The sequence below is a fragment of the Lepidochelys olivacea genome (genome assembly GCF_965140295.1).
Source record: "Lepidochelys olivacea isolate rLepOli2 genome assembly, chromosome: 2".
NCBI lineage: Eukaryota > Metazoa > Chordata > Testudines > Cheloniidae > Lepidochelys > Lepidochelys olivacea.
In genome coordinates this window covers 211,657,547-211,678,705 of record NC_140412.1, presented here as the reverse complement: position 1 = coordinate 211,678,705, position 21,159 = coordinate 211,657,547, and the positions used below count along the sequence as shown (strand labels likewise).

At 40.5% G+C, this 21,159-nt stretch overlaps 1 protein-coding gene across 1 annotated transcript in view; it reads left to right on the top strand.

Annotated features, from left to right (window-relative positions):
- The first annotated feature begins 205 nt into the window (after nt 1-205).
- Nucleotides 206-21,159, top strand: part of DNAH11 (dynein axonemal heavy chain 11) — a 299,590-nt gene continuing 278,636 nt past the window's right edge. Inside the window, exons 1-5 of the mRNA XM_084618686.1 lie at nt 206-865; nt 3,748-3,888; nt 12,338-12,534; nt 18,525-18,714; nt 20,463-20,562. Coding sequence (XP_084474812.1) covers nt 632-865; nt 3,748-3,888; nt 12,338-12,534; nt 18,525-18,714; nt 20,463-20,562 — 862 coding nt within the window. The 5' untranslated portion in view covers nt 206-631. The remainder of the gene's footprint in view (nt 866-3,747; nt 3,889-12,337; nt 12,535-18,524; nt 18,715-20,462; nt 20,563-21,159) is intronic.

Below are 21,159 nucleotides of genomic sequence, written 5' to 3'. Positions count from 1 at the left end.
GGCTGAACTTGGAACTGTATCAGCGAGCGTGAATTCCTCCCCCCCCGACCTTACTCTGAGCCCCCCCCCCCACCCGGCTGGCTCCACAGAGAAGCTGAAAATTCTCTGCCCCCCAGTCTGGTGGGTGACGGTGGTCGGTTCCCCGGGAGGCGGTGCCCTGATTGGGAAGAGGCCTGAGCTACGCCCTGGGGAGGCGGGGCCGGGCGCCCCAGTGGCTCCGGCATCCCCAGGGGAACAGGACGCCGCCGCTGCCCTGCAATTTAGGGCCGCTGAGGCTGCAGCAGGCAACAATGTAACGAGTGCCCTGGCTGCTTGTCAGGGACCACAGGGCAGCGAGTAGCCGCAGGCGAACTGCAAGTACAGGGCAGCGGAGGGAGGAAACTTTAGAGAAGTCACTGCGCTGCCCGGTGGCTGAGGGGATTTGTACTGCGGGACGAGCTGGGGCTGTAGGGGAGCGGAACTGCAAACCGCCCGGGGCTAGCGCATTTGCAAGGGGACGCAAAGTGGTAGCTGCCGTGTAGGCGGGAGTTTGAAGAAGGGGGGCAAGTTAGTCTCTGAGCAGCAACTTGTGCGGGAGTCTGCCTTGCGCTTCAGCGGCTCCCCCCCAGCCCCTCCAATTCTCGGGCTGGAGATGGAGGAGGAGGAGGAAGAGGCGGCGCAGGAAGAAAGTTTCTCAGAGGAGGAGAGGGTCCAGTTTGTGGGGCACCGCTTGGCACAGTTGCTGAAATTTCAAGCAGAGAAATGGAGCAAGTATCTTGAAAATGAGGAGAACCAGAAAATCCTGGCAGAGTTTTTGGACAAAACCGAACCAGCTTTCTTGCTGTTTTGCTCCCCTCTGGCAGGCACGTTAACAGCCATGCAGAAGGTAAGGTGCTGACGTTTGAATGACAAATACTGTACCCTTTGGACTTCGGGGTGCTGAAAATATATTTCTAGTGTTTTCTAGCGCAGAGACCTTAAGACTTGCCATGAAAAGCGCGATCCCCAACTGCTTGGCTCTTTCAGGGTTAGGACTTCCCAATGAATGGAATCAAGCCTTTTAATATTAGTAGAGATGGGCAAAATTGGGGATAAATTGGGAGCAGAGTTTAATTGTACCTGAATCACCTTCACCAACAATGTTTAGACCCTTCTGGTTTTGTCCCCACTGTAATGATTCTAAGGGGGAACTAACTGGAAATATATGAACACTTTATTGAAGTTAATTTCACTTTAATCTTTAGTATTGAAGTTCTAGCATGAACACACTCTTTAGCATCAGCCGTTCCTTTCCACCCCTCTGGTGCTCTTATCCTTTCTCTTAAGGGTCTTCCCTTTTAAAACAGTGACACTCAGACTGAGGCTTGGGAGGAGCAAGTGGCTTTTTAAAGTGTCTCCTGTGGTTCTTTGCATCACATGATTAAAACACTGATTTTAATTATTAACCAATCAGGATCTTTTACAATGGTATTAACTAAGTAAGTTATCAGCTTGTACTATTAACTTATTTGCTGTGAGAATGATTGTATATTTACGTAAATGAAACAACGAATTCACACTACTGTGGCTCTATTGGGTAATGTTGATTGCTAATTCGGCTCCTGAATCACTCAAATCTGAGTATCAGTGCATTTAAAATGTGATTTGGTTAAGATAGGATTCAGATTGGAACAGGCATGCCTTTACACTTGTGAATAGTTACACAAATAGATCCATTGAAGTAAATTGGATTACTGGTGGGGTATGAGTATGGGGGACTCAGTCTGGTCCATAGTGACTGAGAGGACTCAACCCTCTAGACTATTAACCTATCCTGTTTAAAATACATGAATTAAATCCTGGCTCCACTGAACTCAATGGCAGTTTTGCCATTGACTTCAGTGAGGCCAAGACATCACCCACTGACTGTTATAGCTAACAAACTACTGGTTTTAGCTAGGAATGCAAGTAACTGTGAGTACTTAATATTGTATTTCTTAGTTAATACCTCAATTCCTAAAGATATCAGTGCACTTAGTTAAAATACCCACTGCACATCTACATCACTGGAGATTTAAAAAAAAAATTGTCCTTGAATTATCTTGATCATTGGCTATCAGCTGCCAGAAACTTTTATTAGTAACACTATAATACAAGTAACTGTCCTCCAAGACAGTTTCTACCACCAAAATTGGGTCTCTAGGGAAATAAAAGGAGTTACTTTGTTCAGTATACTATCCAGTTTCCCTAAATTAATTTTAAAAAATCTCAGCTGTAGCCCTCTTGCCCCATATTTCTTGACCTTTGGAGTACTATTTTTTTATCGCTTATGTCCCTTGCCAAAGAATTGAACAGAAAATCTAACTTAATTATATCAAACCAATGGGACAAGAATACACGCAACAATAATGGGTGCTCCAAACCACTGCCTGATGGGGGCCATTCCAAGGCCACCCTTTGCCACTTAATTATAGTAAAGGTAATTTAGTTTCTCTTAAAATATTTTCACAGTACTGCATTGAATGTGTGACTTAATCCAGAAGAGGAGCATCTTTGTGGCTTTGTGTTTTAAAAACAGTTCATAAGACAATTTTATAAAGCCTGACCCTGGTTGCAAACTGGATCTAAGTTCTGCTGCAAGCCCAGCTACTTTCTGTGGCAGACTGAAAAATATATGGTTGCTTTAATTCATTAAAAATCTCAGTTTAAAAGTGAACAGAAATAATACAGTCAGCACGCTAGCTCTGTCTTTCTCTATTTTTAAATTTATTTGACACTATCCCCACATTTTCAATTATTGTGCAGATTTTGTACTGACAACACATAGGTTTGTAGCATTGTTGAAAATGTCAGGGGTAAAGCTATGAAAGTTTTGGCAGCTGGTTTGGAATCTCTTGGAGCTTTGATTTCAGGCTGTCTGCAGACCCTGGAAGATGACAATGTGTCAGTTGTTACACTCAGTTTGTTTGTACAGTTTCTTTTGCAACCAAGAAGTCTAATTTTTTTTAATGAAAGTTTAGATTCTGGAGCACATTCTGAAAAGGGATGGAATCAATGGCAAATTCCATAGCTGTCAAATCATGAAATACATCCACCTCAATGAAACCTAAAATTGAAAGTTTAGGCCCAGATTGTTGTCCATCTAACGTTTCCATGAAGAGGGATATGGTTTTGGAAAGAGTTAATTTATTGTTGGATGTGAATTAATAATTAGGCTAAACTGCTGTCAGAAACGTTCATTTAGCTTGTATTGAGTGGAAGTTATGGGCATATATCAAGGGATAGAATTTGGCCCTATATATCATCTGAAAGTATCTTACAGACATCATGTATGGGGTTCATTTCACCCACCCCCGAGATGCAACCACACTGTTGTCTGAAAATGTGGCCCTACTTGTCTATCAGTATGGTATAAAATAGGGGGTTTGGTTCTTGTTTTTGAGGGTTCCTTTAATTTTTTTTTTTATCTTTTGCAAATAGGCACCAGTTTAATCGCAAGCAGGTGACAAACCAGACGTTAAAGCAAGTCCAAAGGTCTGGGTATGGATTTTTGGACACTCACACAACACGGGGTTCTGAAAAGGTGCTTCAGAGTCCCAGGCTGCTCTACTGCCAGCTATTTTTGTACCTCTGTGCTCTGCTCCCTCCACTCAGTCCCAACAGGCCTGACTAGGACCTCAATATTGTCTGTCACCTAAAAAGCAGCTATTGGTGTTTATTCTCTGACTACTTTGTACTATGAAGATCATATTCTTGTAGAATTGATAACCTATGATTCTCTTGTTTTAGATACCCAGTGATATAACACATAAATTAGTTTGCATTATGAAGACCACAGAACGCATTGGAACAGATAATTACAAAAAAAATCTAGTATTTGAAGAGTTGTCTGCAACACCACTTGAGCATACAGTTGATTTCTTAGAAGAGGTATTTATAACTAACCATTTGTGATAAAACTTAAAATCTGAGTCTTGCATTTATTATAATTTCCACCAGATAGTGGACTGCAGAAAAATAATGCGTATACTGGTAAAAGAAAAAAATTACAACAAAACTGCAGCCTCTCTGTTGCCTAGACATGTCACAAAGGGATGGGTAGTGGAGACATTGTAATATATGTTGTCTTATTATTATTTATTGTAATTAAAGTTATTTCATCACCTGAATTGTTGTGAAGCATGAAGCACACACTGAACATTTTGTATAACCTGCTTGTAATAGGTTAAGTGCTCGATTCTCTTCAGGTATCTAGAACCCATTTTCAGCAGCCCAGATTTTGAGAGGGACATTGTACAGTACTCCGTTTGTCCAAAGGATGTCAGTATGAAAGATGGGTCATGAGTCAGTTCTCCTGTGGCCTATTATTATCTCTCATTCAGGAATATTAAAATAGCAGATGGTAGAGTTGCATGTCAAAAGTTAAGGGTATATGCAGTCATTATTCCAGATCAGAACTATGTTAATTTTAATAATTAAAAATAGCTTTCATAGTCACATGACTAAAGGTTTTTTGCAGCTGATGAATCTATAACTATTTCACAGGAAGGGCAGGGGTGCTGGAACAATTTGTTTAGTGGGGTTGCTGACAGCCATTGAACCAAACTGTAAACCCTGTATGTGATGGAAACCACTTCAAGTTGGAGGGGAGGGCGGTGGCAGCGGCAGCCCCTGCAGCACCGTTAGCTTCAGCAGCTATGAGGAAGGGGGTATAAGCTCTGTGAGGAGGGGTGTATAAAAGAAGTTTTCCCCACTAAAAGGAGTTCAGTTCCAGTAGATCTCAGCCAAAATTTTACTCCACTCTTGCTGAACCTTTCTCTGAAATGTAAATCAAAAGCTAAATAGATAAATATATATATACAAAATTTTAAAATCTTGTCATTGTTTGGTTATATTCTGTTTCTTAAAAGGAGGAATACGAAAACAAGTAACTGGATGAGATAAGTTGTATAACATCAAACAGACATCAAAAATCATTCATTTGGTATATATGTGATTTTCTGTTACATACACATAGTCCTATTATCCAAAACACTTTACTTTAGTTATTTTTGCAGCCTGTGTTGGTAGGCTCTCTGGATCAAATTCAATGCTGATAAAAGTAGTGCAACATGTTTGACGTCCATGAAGTTGCCTGCTTGTACCAGAGTTGAATTTGGCTCTGAGTTTTAAAGTTGCATTTGGAATCTTATGGTTGGAAGAAGAGCTCTTTTTTTTTTTTTTTTTTTTTTTTTAATTAGAAATTTAAATGCTTGATTCCCCAGATCTCCAGGTATCACTTTGTTGTGTTTGGATCTATAGCAAGACCACTGTCTCCTTTTAAAATTTTAAAATATTTCATATTGTCAGTCACTGCTTCTCCTGGCAGTCAGTTAAGACACTCACATGTGGTCAAATTCTGGTCTGCGTTACACTGCTATAAATCCACTGAAGTAAATCGAGTTACTCTAGATTTACACCACTGTTACCCAAGGCAGAATTTGGTCCTTAGTGTGAAAATAGCTCAGTCAGAATACAAAAACTTAAAATTCCTGGTAATCATTAGAAAAACAGGACTTTGGGAATTTAAATATGAAAATGAACACAGTAGAAATGAGTATATTAATACTTTTCCAAAAATGTTCCCTCTGCATGATTCTTTTTCAATGTTATAAATGTAATTTAATTTTCAAATTCTTTGATTAATTAGGAATATAATCAAATATATTTCAGTAAAGGTGAAAAATATGTGCAATTAAGACATAATCAACAAATATTTTTAAAAATCAATAATAGTGAAAGATGTTAAGACTAGACGGGCGCTATAGAGTCTCACTATGTTGGCTGGTGACTTTGTTGACCCTGAATTGGTGATCATTTTGGGGTGGCCGTGTCATTTGAGAGGAAGTTATTGTCTTGGGGCCAGTGGAAACAAGCTGGTTAAGAGCAAAAGAGATAACAGAACTTTAGCAAACTTACATTGGAAAGATAAAGGATGAAATTCTGGCCCCATTGAAGTCAGTAGGAGAACTCCCATTGACTTCAGTGAGGCAGGGTTTCACACATTTCGTTGGGAATCCATTTTTTATAGAGGCTGGCAAAGTCAAGTTTTTTTTTTTTTTTTTTTTTTTGAAAAGTTCATGGAGAGAGGGAGTGAGGCCTCAAACTATAATGAAGAGAAGAGGGAAGTTTGCTGCTGATGAGATCAAGGATACATCCTCTACATGGATGTCTTAATTTCAAATTCCACATTTACTTGGGAGCCTATTCTCCTTTGTAAAAGCTGATGTATTTGGCTTGGCTATGCATTCAACTTATTCAGATGTATTTCCTATTAAAAATGAATTACTTTTTTCCCGGTTTGTTGCTATGGAGGATGTACAGCAACAAACAAGCATTTGGAATTTAGTTGTAACAAATCATACTGCTAGTGCTACTCCAGTTGTTTACCTGACTAATACATTCTGTAGAAATCAACTGAGAATTTCACAACAGTAGCACCTGTTCAAATATTTGATTTAAAGATCTTGCTTAACCTGAGACGACTCAGATTATGTGTTGCTGATTATCTACATTAGAGGGCATGTCAAAGACTTCAGCAAACACTGAAAACAAAAATGCAGTTAAACCTTTTTAAAAGTAGGAAAAGGATGGATGGATGAGAAACTGGAAGGTTAGGCGTTTTAAAAGCAGCTTCATTATGTCTGTTTAGTATATAAACAAGAAATTTCACTGAGTTCCTTATGTACTCACTTAAAAAGTTGTTCACTATATGCAATAAAATTTCACACCACAAGGGAATATTCAACAAAAATAAGAAAATAAAATGAAAAATCAAACAACTTGCTCCTTTTCACTTTCCCTTCGAAACAAAATCAAGCCGTAGCAGTTTCCATAAATCCAGGAAGGTTAAAGAGTAGCCTTCTTAATAAAGTCTAACTCTGACTCATCCTTCATATCCCTTTTAACACTGTAATATGTTCCAAGGCCCAGCCCTTTTAAGAAAAATATGTGCAAATTCTGAGAAGAATCACCAACCATGCTGGGAATGGGTGCCAGGTGCCTGAGCCCTGTAACCATCTGCTGAGGCTTAAAAAGGAATTCCCAAGGGAGATTAGTGTCAAGAGAGAGCTGCCGGGAGGCTCTTCTGTGAGAGAACCCTGCCGACGGTGGTGATGGGCCAACAAGGCCAGCCAGGAAGGAGGACTGGGGAGACCTTCTCCTAAAGGAAGAGGGAGCTTTGATCTTAGGGATTGGGATATGGATCCTTAACTTCAGAAAAGCAGACTTTGACTCCCTCAGGGAACTGATGGGCAGGATCCCCTGGGAGGCTAATATGAGGGGAGAAAGGAGTCCAGGAGAGCTGGCTGTAGTTTAAAGAAGCCTTACTGAGGGCATAGGAACAAACCATCCCAAAGTGTAGAAAGAATAATAAATATGGCAGGCGACCAGCTTGCCTTAACAGAGAACTTTTCGGTGAGCTTAAACACAAAAAGGAAGCTTACAAGAAATGGAAACTTGGACAGATGGCTTGGGAGGAGTATAAAAATATTGCTCGATCGTACAGGGGTGTAAACAGGAAGGCCAAAGCACAGTTGGAGTTGCAGCTAGCAAGGGATGTGAAGGGTAACAAGAAGGGTTTCTAACAGGAAGGCCAAAGCACAGTTGGAGTTGCAGCTAGCAAGGGATGTGAAGGGTAACAAGAAGGGTTTCTACAAATATGTTAGCAGCAAGGTGGTGGTCAGGGAAAGTGTGGGACCCTTAGTGAATGGGGACGTCAACCTTGTGACAGATGATATGGAAAAAGCTGAAGTGCTCAATGCTTTTTTTTTTTTGCCTCAGTCTTCACAGATGAGGTCAGCTCCCAGACAGCAGCACAGTATGGGGAGGAGGTGAGCAGCCCTCAGTGGTGAAATAACAGGTTAAGGACTATTTAGAAAAGCTGGACATGCAAGTCCATGGGGCCGGATCTAATGCATCTGAGAATGCTGAGGAAGTTGGCTGATGTGATTGCAGAGCCGTTGGCCATTATCTTTGAAAACTCGTTGCAATTGGGGGAGGTCCCGGACAACTGGAAAAAGGCAAATATAGTGCCCATCTTTAAAAAAGGGAAGAAGGAGAATCCAGGGAACTACAGACCAGTCAGCCTCACCTCAGTCCCTGGAAAAATCATGGAGCAGGTCCTCAAGGAATCCATTTTGAAGCACTTGGAGGAGAGGAACATGATCAGGAACAGTCAACATGGATTCACCCAGGGCAAGTCATGCCTGACCAACCTGTTTGCTTTCTATGATGAAATAACTGGCTCTCAGGATATGGGGAAAGCAGTGGACGTGATATACCTTGACTTTAGCAAAGTTTTTGATATGGTCTCCCACAGTATTCTTGCCAGCAAGTTAAAAAAGTCTGGATTGGATGAATGGACTATAGGGTGGATAGAAAGCTGGCTAGATTGTCAGGCTCAACAGGTAGTGATCAACAGCTTGATGTCTAGTTGGAAGCTGGATTGAGCGGAGTGCCCCAGGGGTCCGTGCTGGGGCCAGTTTTGTTCAAGATCTTCATTAATGATCTGGATGGTGGGATGGATTGCACCCTCAGCAAGTTCGCAGACGATACTAAACTGAGGGGAGAGGTAGATACACTGAAGAGTAGGGATAGGGTGACCTAGACAAATTGGAGGACTGGGCCAAAAGAAATCTGAGTCCTGCACTTAAGATGGAAGAATCCCATGCACTGCTACAGGCCGGGGACTGACTGGCTAAGTGGCAGTTCTGCAGAAAAGGACCTGGGGATTACAGGGGACGAGAAGCTGGATATCAGTCAGCAGTGTGCCCTTGTTGCCAAAAAGGCTAATGGCATATTGGGCTGCATTAGTAGGAGCATTGCCAGTGGATTGAGGGAAGTGATTATTCCCCTCTATTTGGCACTGGTGAGGCCACATCTGGAGTACTGCGTCCAGTTTTGGGCCCCCCACGACAGAAAGGATGTGGACAAATTGGAGAGAGTTCAGCGGAGGGCAAAGAAAATGATTAGAGGGCTGGGGCACATGCCTTACGAGGGGAGGCTGATGGAACTGGGCTTATTTAGTCTGCATGAGAGAAGAGTGAGGGGGGATTTGATAGCAGCCTTCAACTACCTGGACGGGGGTTCCAAAGAGGATGGAGCTAGACAGTTCTCAGTGGTGGCAGATGACAGAACAAGGAGCAATGGTTTCAAGTTGCAGTCGGAGAGGTCTAGGTTGGATATTAATTTTTGTTTGTTTATTTATTTCACTAGGAGGGTGGTGAAGCACTGGAATGGGTTACCTAGGGAGGTGGTGGAAGCTCCATCTTTAGAGGTTTTAAAGGGCCACCTTGACAAAGCCCTGGTTGGAATGATTTAGTTGGGGTTGATCCTGCTTTGAGCAGGGGGTTAGACTAGATGACCTCCTGAGGTCTCTTCCAACCCTAATCTTCTATGATTCTATTATTAGGATTCCTTGGGGAAGGTCTCCCTAGAGAGAGGCCCAAAGGTTGGAACGGGACTGGCAGAGCTTCTCTGCTCAGAGGGAGCTAGGGCCTTGTCTACAATGCAGAATTAAGTTGACATTGACAACCATATGCTGCTTTAATTACATTGGCTGTGCAAGTCCACACAATGCTCCTTGTGTCGGCAGAGTGCATCCACAGTCGATCCTCTTGCATCAACAGAAAGTTGCATTGTGGGTAGCTATCCAAACCAATGGTAAATGGAAAGCCCTAAGAGAAGGAGGGTCTTGAGCCTGAAAGAGCGAGAGGAATTCTATACATTTTTTGTAAGGATTTAATAAATTAGATCCCAAGTGGAAGGATGCTAGTTAATAAACACAAACAAACCCACTCCCGGGTGCTTGAGAGCCCTGAAGATTCAAGGAGGCTGTGTGGTAGTAGAAACTCTACCTTACCTGGCTTATCTTTTCACTCACACAGGAAGTTCACTGTTATGCAGAAGCAGTTGGAACTGCATCACAGAGTAAAGAGGATCTTTTTCTTTTTGCTTTTCTTTTCCCTTCTCTTCTTTGCTTTTTTTAATGCTGTTTATTAACAGATCCATTCATTGATAACAGAAATCTTATAAAACTTGTTTTACAACTTAAATAGAGAGAAACTTAGTATATACACAATTATAAATTGGCCTTGTAGAAAGGGTTTCTCCCATCCTTCATTTAAGAACTTTCTTTGAATACTGTCAGGTTTGATGATGGGTGACAATCCTCTTTCAGTAAACTCCAAGAAGTTCCACCAGATAACCAAGTAGTTATCATTTTAAGAGGATCTCTTTCATGCACCTGGGGACCACAAAAACAATGAGGAGTCTGGTGGCCCTCTGCCATGAGGAGAGGCTGGTGGAACAGACTAACAGATTTATTTGGGCATAAGCTTTCACGGGTGAAAAACCCACTTCTTCAGTTTTCCCTCTCTTGGTATTGACACTTCCTCATCAATTATTGGGAGTGGATAACATCCACCTTGACTAAATTGGCCTTCAACATTGGTTCTACAGTTGTAACTCCCTTCTGTTCATGTGCCAATATATATTTATGCCTGTATCTATAATTTTCACTCCGTGCATCTGAAGAAGTGGACTTTTTTTATCCATGAAAGCTTATGCCCAAATAAATCTGTTAATCTTTAAGGTGGCACTGGACTCCTTGTTGTTTTTGTGGACACAAACTAACACGGCTACCCCTCTGATACTGAGGACCACAGTGATTACTGAACACCAAAGAGGAGACTGAGGTGCAGTGATTGCAGTGCCATTTTGTGGGGTGGTATGCTCTGGGGATGCTTTGTGCCACATCCTCTCTTAACATGCACTTTACCATGGTGCCTATAGAACACTACAGAACAAGTGACCGTAGAAAGGCAGGTGAGGAGTTCAGGCCACTATTGATCTGTTCATCTGTCTCTAACAAAACAACTAGAATCAAGGTTTATAACTACAAATTTTGCACTCAGTCTTTACAAAAACATGATTATACTGTATCACTGTTTTCCCTGTCCTTCACCATTTATTTCACCTCCCTGTTGTGCCTTGTTTTAAACTAATACCCCTAATCCTACAAGGAGTCCTGCACAGGTAGAAGTCAGTGGAGCTCTATATGAGCTGTTTGTAGCATTCGAGCCTAAGATGATGAGTTTCAGAGTAACAGCCGTGTTAGTCTGTATTCGCAAAAAGAAAAGGAGGACTTGTGGCACCTTAGAGACTAACCAATTTATTAGAGCATAAGCTTTCGTGAGCTACTGAGGAAGTGAGCTGTAGCTCACGAAAGCTTATGCTCTAATAAATTGGTTAGTCTCTAAGGTGCCACAAGTCCTCCTTTTCTTTTTAAGATGATGAGCTCATTGTTGGTTTTATGGTTGTACAATATTGAGCCTAATGGAGCCCTAACCTGACTGGGATCTATGTGCACTAATGTCCTAAAAATAATCCTCAAAAAGGTCCCTATGTGACATTGGTATGCAGATTTAATTTACCTATTCATGGTTTAGACCTGATTCATAAAAGCACTTAAGCAGGAGTTATGTTCTACCCACATTTGGCAAAGTGCTTAAGCACATGCTTAATTGTAAACTTCAGTGAGCAATAATCACATGCTTAAAGTTAAGCATGTGCTTAAGTGCTTCAAAAATACAGTGATATGTACTATAGAAAATGTAGCTAGGAGTTAGGGAATGTTTGTTTATATGAAGGAATTAAAGGCTTTATAAATAAATGTTTTGAATATGCAATATTCAGTCACAGACAAAACTACACATTTGCATTAATGGAAAAAATATTTTTACAAAGGCTTATTATTGAAGGGTATTTTTACTCTAAGATTATTCTAAATATGATGTTGAACCTGACCAGAAATTAAATTATATTTTGGGATTACTCGTTTGTTTGTTTTTGTTTTTTGTTTATTAAACCAAGGCACTTGAGGACTGGGATGTTGATGATGATTTTGTGACCTCTGATGGGAGAGGTTGGATATGGAGACGTGGCTATTTATTTCTCTCCCTCTTTTTTTTTTTTTTTTTTTTGCGGGGAAAAGGTGGAGGAGAAATAACAAAAATAGTATAATTCATGGTTTCTGAAAAAGAGCCTCAATGTTGGGGCTCAGTTGATTTGTGGAGAATGTAAATACACATTCTTTTTGTGTACACCACAATTAGAATAGGTTTGAACACATGTATATCAACAGAAAAATATATATTAAAAATCAAAAAGTTGACTTTGATTTAAGTAACCCTTTGTTTCTGATGTATGCTTTAGTTTTAGTTTTGGTGTGTATTTGTTCCACTCAGGATTTAAAGAAGCAGTATGTTGTGAAATACCCTTGGAAAAACTTTAAACATTTAACTGATTTGCAACCCCTCTTTCCCTGCTCTGTCTCTAGGTTTTAGTGCCTGTTCTTTCCAATAAGAAAAACCATGAAGCCTGGCCACATTTTATTTCACAAGACATGGAACATCACGTGGAAATTATGAAAAATAAGGTGCATGTTATGAAGGGAATGATGTCGGGAAGAACCCTTCTTCCCATTCCAACAGTTGCAGCGAAGGCTGACTTGCATCAGATGTGCACTGAAAATAAGTAAGAAACACAACACATACAATACAGCAAAGAGCAACTGCACCTGATGGTCTTTCAGCCACAAAAATTTAAACTATTAGTTGCATTAGTTAAATAAATGTATCAGGAAATGTTAAAAATATCCCTTTTGATATTAAACTTGGAATATTAATGATGTTGAATTTGGAACACTTTGGTTATAAGATCACTCCCATGAACATTTTAAAGAGTGCCCCAAATTATGGCTGTTGCCTCAAAATGCCAAAAGAGATTTTTACAAAATAACTAAACATTGAAATTGCTCTCTGGTATATGAGAGGCTACATAGAATGTATCCTCAAGGGCTTCTAGTTGTGGCCAGTTAACTGCAAGAGCAAGGCAGAAGTTGTTTGTGTATTCACGAGAACCTCTACATGAAAATATAGCCTCATAACATGAAATATGACTAGTTGTTTTTTGGTTTTTTGTTTTTTTTTTTTTTTGGATGAAATTTTTGAATGTACTGCCAATAGCTACTACTTCCTCTCTGTGGCTCAGATCCAACAGAGCGCTTGCATACAAGTTGAACTTCAATCACATGAATAATCTTATTGCCTTCAATGGAACTATTCAAGTGCTTTAAAAGTTAAGCAGGTGCTTAAGTGCTCTGCTGGATTGCAGCCTATTCTCTCGCTCCCCTTCCAGGTTCCCCTATCTCTTTTCCAATTACTGTGTATTTCCCTTTCAGTCTTAGTGCTCTTCATTCAACATGACTTCAGTGGCTGTTTCAATGGGAGCAGCAGTGATTGGTTGAATGTTCTAATTTGAAGGGGTGGTGTCATGTACAAGGATTAAGAGGGGTTTAATTTTAAGACTGCTTTTCATGGAATTATTTATATATAGTGCCTGGATTTGAGGACAGTAACAGTAAAATACTGTTTGAGGGAGGGAAAAATATTTAAATGGTGATGTAATCACTGAGAAGAATTATTGCACAACAGATCTAATTTTTGTATCCCTTGGGCAATATTTTACAATGCTACTGTTTGAAATACTAGATGCTATTTGTTTTATTACTCAATTGTTTATTACATAAAAGTACACGTGTTGTTTTAAAGGGATGTGTGTGCTACATTGTTCAGGTTTTCTTTTGTTTTATTTCTAAGAAACTCAGTGTATCACAATATGTGCACTGATATATTCTCTAATATTTAGCAGCCATAATGCTAAATTTTAGCCAACCTGTTGCTGTTTCAACCAGAGTTAAGAAAATAGAAAAATGTGATATAATGGTGCCTTTTGTCATCAATTAACATCAGAAAGAGTCAGGTAAGTGGAGGGACTGAAATATGGGACCAGATTCTTGGCTGGTTTAAAATTGAGCTCCACTGCCGTCAATGAAGCTATGACAGTTTACACCAGCTGAGGGTCTGGCCCCTGATCTAATATTTAGACATGGTGCTTGTTAAATTCTGGAAGATGTATATTTAGAAGTCCAGGAAATTCCATCCTTTTTGATAGGTTTCAGAGTAACAGCCGTGTTAGTCTGTATTCGCAAAAAGAAAAGGAGGACTTGTGGCACCTTAGAGACTAACCAATTTATTAGAGCATAAGCTTTCGTGAGCTACAGCTCACTTCCTCAGATGCATATCGTGGAAACTGCAGCAGGCTTTATATATACACAGAGAATATGAAACAATACCTATTCCCACCCCACTGTCCTGCTGGTAATAGCTTATCTAAAGTGATTTCCAGCACAAATCCAGGTTTTCTCACCCTCCACCCCCCCACACAAATTCACTCTCCTGCTGGTGATAGCCCATCCAAAGTGACAACTCTTTACACAATGTGCATGACAATCAAGCTGGGCTATTTCCTGCATAAATCCAGGTTCTCACATCCCCCCCACCCCCATACACACACAAACTCACTCTCCTGCTGGTAATAGCTCATCCAAACTGACCACTCTTCAAGTTAAAATCCAAGTTAAACCAGAACATCTGGGGGGGGGGGTAGGAAAAAACAAGAGGAAACAGGCTACCTTGCATAATGACTTAGCCACTCCAAGTCTCTATTTAAGCCTAAATTAATAGTATCCAATTTGCAAATGAATTCCAATTCAGCAGTTTCTCGCTGGAGTCTGGATTTGTAGTTTTTTTGTTTTAAGATAGCGACCTTCATGTCTGTGATTGCGTGACCAGAGAGATTGAAGTGTTCTCCGACTGGTTTATGAATGTTATAATTCTTGACATCTGATTTGTGTCCATTTATTCTTTTACGTAGAGACTGTCCAGTTTGACCAATGTACATGGCAGAGGGGCATTGCTGGCACATGATGGCATATATCACATTGGTGGATGTGCAGGTGAACGAGCCTCTGATAGTGTGGCTGATGTTATTAGGCCCTGTGATGGTGTCCCCTGAATAGATATGTGGGCACAGTTGGCAACGGGCTTTGTTGCAAGGATAAGTTCCTGGGTTAGTGGTTCTGTTGTGTGGTATGTGGTTGTTGGTGAGTATTTGCTTCAGGTTGCGGGGCTGTCTGTAGGCAAGGACTGGCCTGTCTCCCAAGATTTGTGAGAGTGTTGGGTCATCCTTTAGGATAGGTTGTAGATCCTTAATAATGCGTTGGAGGGGTTTTAGTTGGGGGCTGAAGGTGACGGCTAGTGGCGTTCTGTTATTTTCTTTGTTAGGCCTGTCCTGTAGTAGGTAACTTCTGGGAACTCTTCTGGCTCTATCAATCTGTTTCTTTACTTCTGCAGGTGGGTATTGTAGTTGTAAGAAAGCTTGACAGAGATCTTGTAGGTGTTTGTCTCTGTCTGAGGGGTTGGAGCAAATGCGGTTGTATCGCAGAGCTTGGCTGTAGACGATGGATCGTGTGGTGTGGTCAGGGTGAAAGCTGGAGGCATGCAGGTAGGAATAGCGGTCAGTAGGTTTCCGGTATAGGGTGGTGTTTATGTGACCATTGTTTATTAGCACTGTAGTGTCCAGGAAGTGGATCTCTTGTGTGGACTGGACCAGGCTGAGGTTGGTGGTGGGATGGAAATTGTTGAAATCATGGTGGAATTCCTCAAGGGCTTCTTTTCCATGGGTCCAGATGATGAAGATGTCATCAATATAGCGCAAGTAGAGTAGGGGCTTTAGGGGACGAGAGCTGAGGAAGCGTTGTTCTAAATCAGCCATAAAAATGTTGGCATACTGTGGGGCCATGCGGGTACCCATAGCAGTGCCGCTGATCTGAAGGTATACATTGTCCCCAAATGTGAAGTAGTTATGGGTAAGGACAAAGTCACAAAGTTCAGCCACCAGGTTAGCCGTGACATTATCGGGGATAGTGTTCTTGACGGCTTGTAGTCCATCTTTGTGTGGAATGTTGGTGTAGAGGGCTTCTACATCCATAGTGGCCAGGATGGTGTTATCAGGAAGATCACCGATGGATTGTAGTTTCCTCAGGAAGTCAGTGGTGTCTCGAAGGTAGCTGGGAGTGCTGGTAGCGTAGGGCCTGAGGAGGGAGTCTACATAGCCAGACAATCCTGCTGTCAGGGTGCCAATGCCTGAGATGATGGGGCGCCCAGGATTTCCAGGTTTATGGATCTTGGGTAGTAGATAGAATATCCCAGGTCGGGGTTCCAGGGGTGTGTCTGTGCGGATTTGATCTTGTGCTTTTTCAGGAAGTTTCTTGAGCAAATGCTGTAGTTGCTTTTGGTAACTCTCAGTGGGATCAGAGGGTAATGGCTTGTAGAAACTCGTGTTGGAGAGCTGCCGAGCAGCCTCTTGTTCATATTCCGACCTATTCATGACGACAACAGCACCTCCTTTGTCAGCCTTTTTGATTATGATGTCAGAGTTGTTTCTGAGGCTGTGGATGGCATTGCGTTCCGCATGGCTGAGGTTATGGGGCAAGTGATGCTGCTTTTCCACAATTTCAGCCCGTGCACGTCGGCGGAAGCACTCTATGTAGAAGTCCAGTCTGCTGTTTCGATCTTCAGGAGGAGTCCACCTAGAATCCCTCTTTCTGTAGTGTTGGTTGGGAGACCTCTGTGGATTAGTATGCTGTTCAGAGGTATTTTGGAAATATTCCTTGAGTCGGAGACGTCGAAAATAGGATTCTAGGTCACCACAGAACTGTATCATGTTTGTGGGGGTGGAGGGGCAGAAGGAGAGGCCCCGAGATAGAACAGCTGCTTCTGCTGGGCTGAGAGTATAGTTGGATAGGTTAACAATATTGCTAGGTGGGTTGAGGGAACCATTGCTGTGGCCCCTTGTAGCATGTAGTAGTTTAGAAAGTTTAGTGTCCTTTTTCTTTTGTAGAGAAGCAAAGTGTGCGTTGTAAATGGCTTGTCTAGTTTTAGTAAAATCCAGCCACGAGGAAGTTTGTGTGGAAGGTTGGTTTTTTATGAGAGTATCCATTTTTGAGAGCTCATTCTTAATCTTTCCCTGTTTGCTGTAGAGGATGTTGATCAGGTGATTCCGCAGTTTCTTTGAGAGCGTGTGGCATAAGCTGTCAGCATAGTCTGTGTGGTATGTATGTATCATCCTTTTTGATATCATCCTTTGAGCAGGTAGTGGTCATTGCAGTTTCAATAAACAATATTAAAGCACCATAAATTTACATGGCAATGACACATTCCAGCCCCAAAGAGCTTACAATTTAAATAAGACAAACACATGACAGGAGTTCAGGACAGGTTGTCTGCACAGATTATTGATGAGGGATTGCTCAGAGGGGTAGGATTTGTTCCTATTGCTGTAATGTGTAGGGCCTAGGCGCCTAAATCAGGTTCGAACCCCCGCAGTGCTAGGTGGGGAGAGAAGAGTGAGGAACAGAGGGAGTGTTCCAGCAGCATGACATAAGCATGAAGCCAAAAATGGGAAAACAAGCTGCAGAGTGGAGTAAGGGGTGAAAGGACTCTGAAGGAGAATGGAGAGAAATTAGATTAAATTGTGTGTGGGAGGGCAAGATTATGTAGAGCCTTGCAGGTGAGGACAATCTTCTTGAATTTAACGTATTAAGAGATAGCAAGACAACAGGAGCAGTGTGGTGTGAGAAGGGCAGTGGGAGAAGATGACTTCATGCAGGCATTTTAGACACAGAAGAGGACATGGGAGGTGAGAGCCAGGGGTCCCAGACAGAAAGGAGAAAGTTAGGGCTTATCTACACACAAACCTGCACTGAAATAACTAAATATGTTTAAATTCACAACTCTTGTTAATAATGGCTTTTTAACCGCTTAAATGACATTGAAGTAAAAGCTTTAATTTTTTAATGAAGAATATCCACACACAGACTTGCACTGAAACAACAAAAGCTGTGAATTTTTAAACTAATTTAGTTATTTCTGCACAAGATTGTATGTAGACCAGCTGATGTCTCCTAGTTAGAGAGAGGTGCACGCCTTAATATTCTGTAAATATAATTCACTTCAGCTTTGCTTGCATCCTTCCTTGTCTTTGTGGGCCCTGAACTGTATGTTATAGCAAATAAATTAACAGGCTGGAATGTTACTAGAAAGAGTACATGTCAGGAAATGTTAAAGAACATGCCTAGGAAGTGAATTTTGAACTAATAAATGTTGAATATCTGGACTGGAAACCTGATTGTAACTTCTTATCCAGTCAAGAAATGGGAACAGTATCATGTGACTTGGGACCAGTAAACTAAGCAACAAAACTTTGATTTTGAATACTGAACACTCACAAACAAAGAATTATTCATGGGGAGTACTTGGCCAATAGCTTTGAACAGTGTATAGAGCTGAGGAAAATTGTATTCTGTTTACTGACAGTCAAACTCTTATTCTTTCCTCATAAATCAGTCCTTTCGGCTTGCTGATCATTTAATTGTAGTGGTTTGAATATATCTTTCTGGTAATGTGTTGACCAGTACCAGACTCAGTATTCTAGGTGTTAACACTAAAGTGTTTGTGATAAAGTGTAAAGTGATGGACAAGGACATCTGTTGCCAGACCACTGCCCTTGAACACCACCTGTAATTCAGCAAAACACTGAATTTTTTTGTTTTTGTTTTTCAGACAATATCCACATGCTAGGGCAGTGCTACATGCAGTTGAATCTATGGTTATTAAATGGTCGCATCAGATATGTGACATACTAAGAGAGGATTCTGTTCAACCTCTTCTGCAAGGCCTCCATTCGGATCCCCAAATTGAGCTCAACTTCTGGAAGAAAAGAAAAGATAATTTGTTGTGCATATATGATCAAGTACGTGTTTTCAGATATTTGGCAGATATTGAGGGAAGCCCTCTATGCTTGTCATCTTTTTGCATGCAAAATGAGCCACTGTTTTCAGTGTTTCAAATAACCTACATAGAAGATAGGCATAGCTGAAGATCTGGATTTCTGATTAAACTGGCTTCATAGATATGCCCAAACAAAATGGAGTTAAGGAGGTGTGGTGGTGTAAATAAGAGTGATAGTTAGTGATTAAGGACTACATGGCAGTGGGGAACTGTCTGGATCCCTTAATTGTTCATTTCTAAATTATCTAACGTGTGTTTGGTCAAGAAAGCATAATTTTTTGTGGTGGTTAGGCAGACTCCACTGAAACATACCTTCAAACTAAATTCATTAAGTGAGCTATTTGTTTGAAATCACCCTTTTTATTTGGTTGGGTTAAAAAAAAGAAGTTTAAAAGAGGTGGCTGTATAAGATCTGGAGGCGGAGAAATGCATTCCAGCATTTCCATGCCCCTGAGTCCTCAGCATCCCGCTCTGTCTTCCCCGTTCCTTTTATGCCCTACCTCCCCCAAGATCAGCTTCCTCCATGCTCTTTGAAAAAAATAATAATAAATTGGGAGGCGTTAGCATAGGTGTGGGGGGGTCCACAGGCAACTTTCTGAACGCACAGCTTCTTTTAGCCAATCCTTTTAAAAAAACAAACCACTTAGTTATTTATCATCAACCCTTTCTACTAGGAAAAAACTTTAATAAATGTGCTTTATCTCCCTTGCATTTGTTCCCCATCCCTCCAATTCATGTTTAGCCTTTCCCCTCCTCCAGTATCTTTCCTATGTACCGTAAATCTTACTATGCCTCTTCCAGTCTATATCTTTGCACTCTCCCCACCCAAAACAATACCACCGAAATAAAAAGATACAAATAGGCATTTTCCCTCACAGGTAAAGTAAAATAAAATTTGGAGTTCTTAGGCCAAGCCATTTGAGAGACATATGAAGAGCCAGAAAATAATGAGGAAAAAACTGTTAAAACTTGAATGACAAAGAAAAAATTGAAATATCCTGGTTGACCCTGTGCAGGAGATTTAACTACGCGTGTTCCATTAATTTTAAGATACGTATAGCTAACTTCCCTGTGCTGATTTCAAAATCTCAGTCTGGAGCTTTAGAAATCTTTTCCTATGTCTCTGCCCCAGAAAATGCTACACAAGGGGAAAGATTTCTTTCTGAGAAATTGGGCTTGAAAATCAGGCCTATAATGGGAAAGTAGATTCAACCTTAGCTATGGAATGGAGGCTGCTGTTTCAGAATACAGACTTGTTAAATTGGATATTACAAATCCTCCAGCTGTGTCTTATTAAAACATTGTGCAGCTATCAAGATTTACATTTTGAATATGATATATTGCTTGGAGCTGGAAAACATGTTGTTATCATCCTCTTTTTAATTCTGTATTTCCACTATCCTGGTTATTAGCAGTGCTCCAGTTTAAATTGGATTAACATTATTAGCATAGAGAGCCTGACCCATTACCCACGGAAGTCAATGGGAGTTTTTTCATTGATTTCCATGGACATTGGATCAGGCCCAATATGCATATACCTGTTTTGGGGTTGTTTTTTTTTTAATAAATACTTTGGCTGAAATCCTGACTCCATTGAAGTTGGTAGTAAAACTTTTGATTTCACACTCTATATCCAGATAGACAACCTACTCCACTTTGTGACAGACGTTCTTAAATTTCGTATTTACTGAAAAAATTGTTTGATTCTAGCTTCAGTCTCCTGTTGTTCAAAAAATGGTTAAGATCTTAAAAGCCAAAGAGAGCAGCTATTATCCTACTTCTCAGAACATTTTGAAGGACGTAGAAAATGGTAAGAGTAGCTTGAATGAAATTTATATTTTGTCTACTTTTATATGTTTGTTTATAGAATAATCTAGAATACTGATTGCAATAACACTATAATATGCCACTGCTAAGCTGATTTTGTGCCGGAGGAGCATGTACACATTAAATCAAACTGCTTTGTATTTAGACTTCACTCATTATTTACTTTTATAAAGTTTATGTAGATACTTTTCCTTCCATAAAAGTCATGGAGAGATATAGTAGTAATTAAATTATTGTGTGTATTTCTAAACATTATTTTGAGTCTTCACATGTACTATATCTGTTGGTATGTGGACTTTATTGCTAATAGGAATGACTGTGGAGTTAGTATATTAGCCAAATATTCCTTTATCATTAGTTTGTATTTCAAACACATCAAATGAAATTTCAATGAAATATAATAAATGCCTTCTACTCTTATAGTGCCATTTATCTTGTGATTTTGTTAGCTTAGTAAGCAATAATATTTAGCTCTTACATAATACTTATTAGTAATTCTCAAAGTGCTTTACAATGGAGGTAAATATTGTTAGCCCCATTTTACAGACAAGAAAATGAGACTAAAGGAGGTGAAGTGACT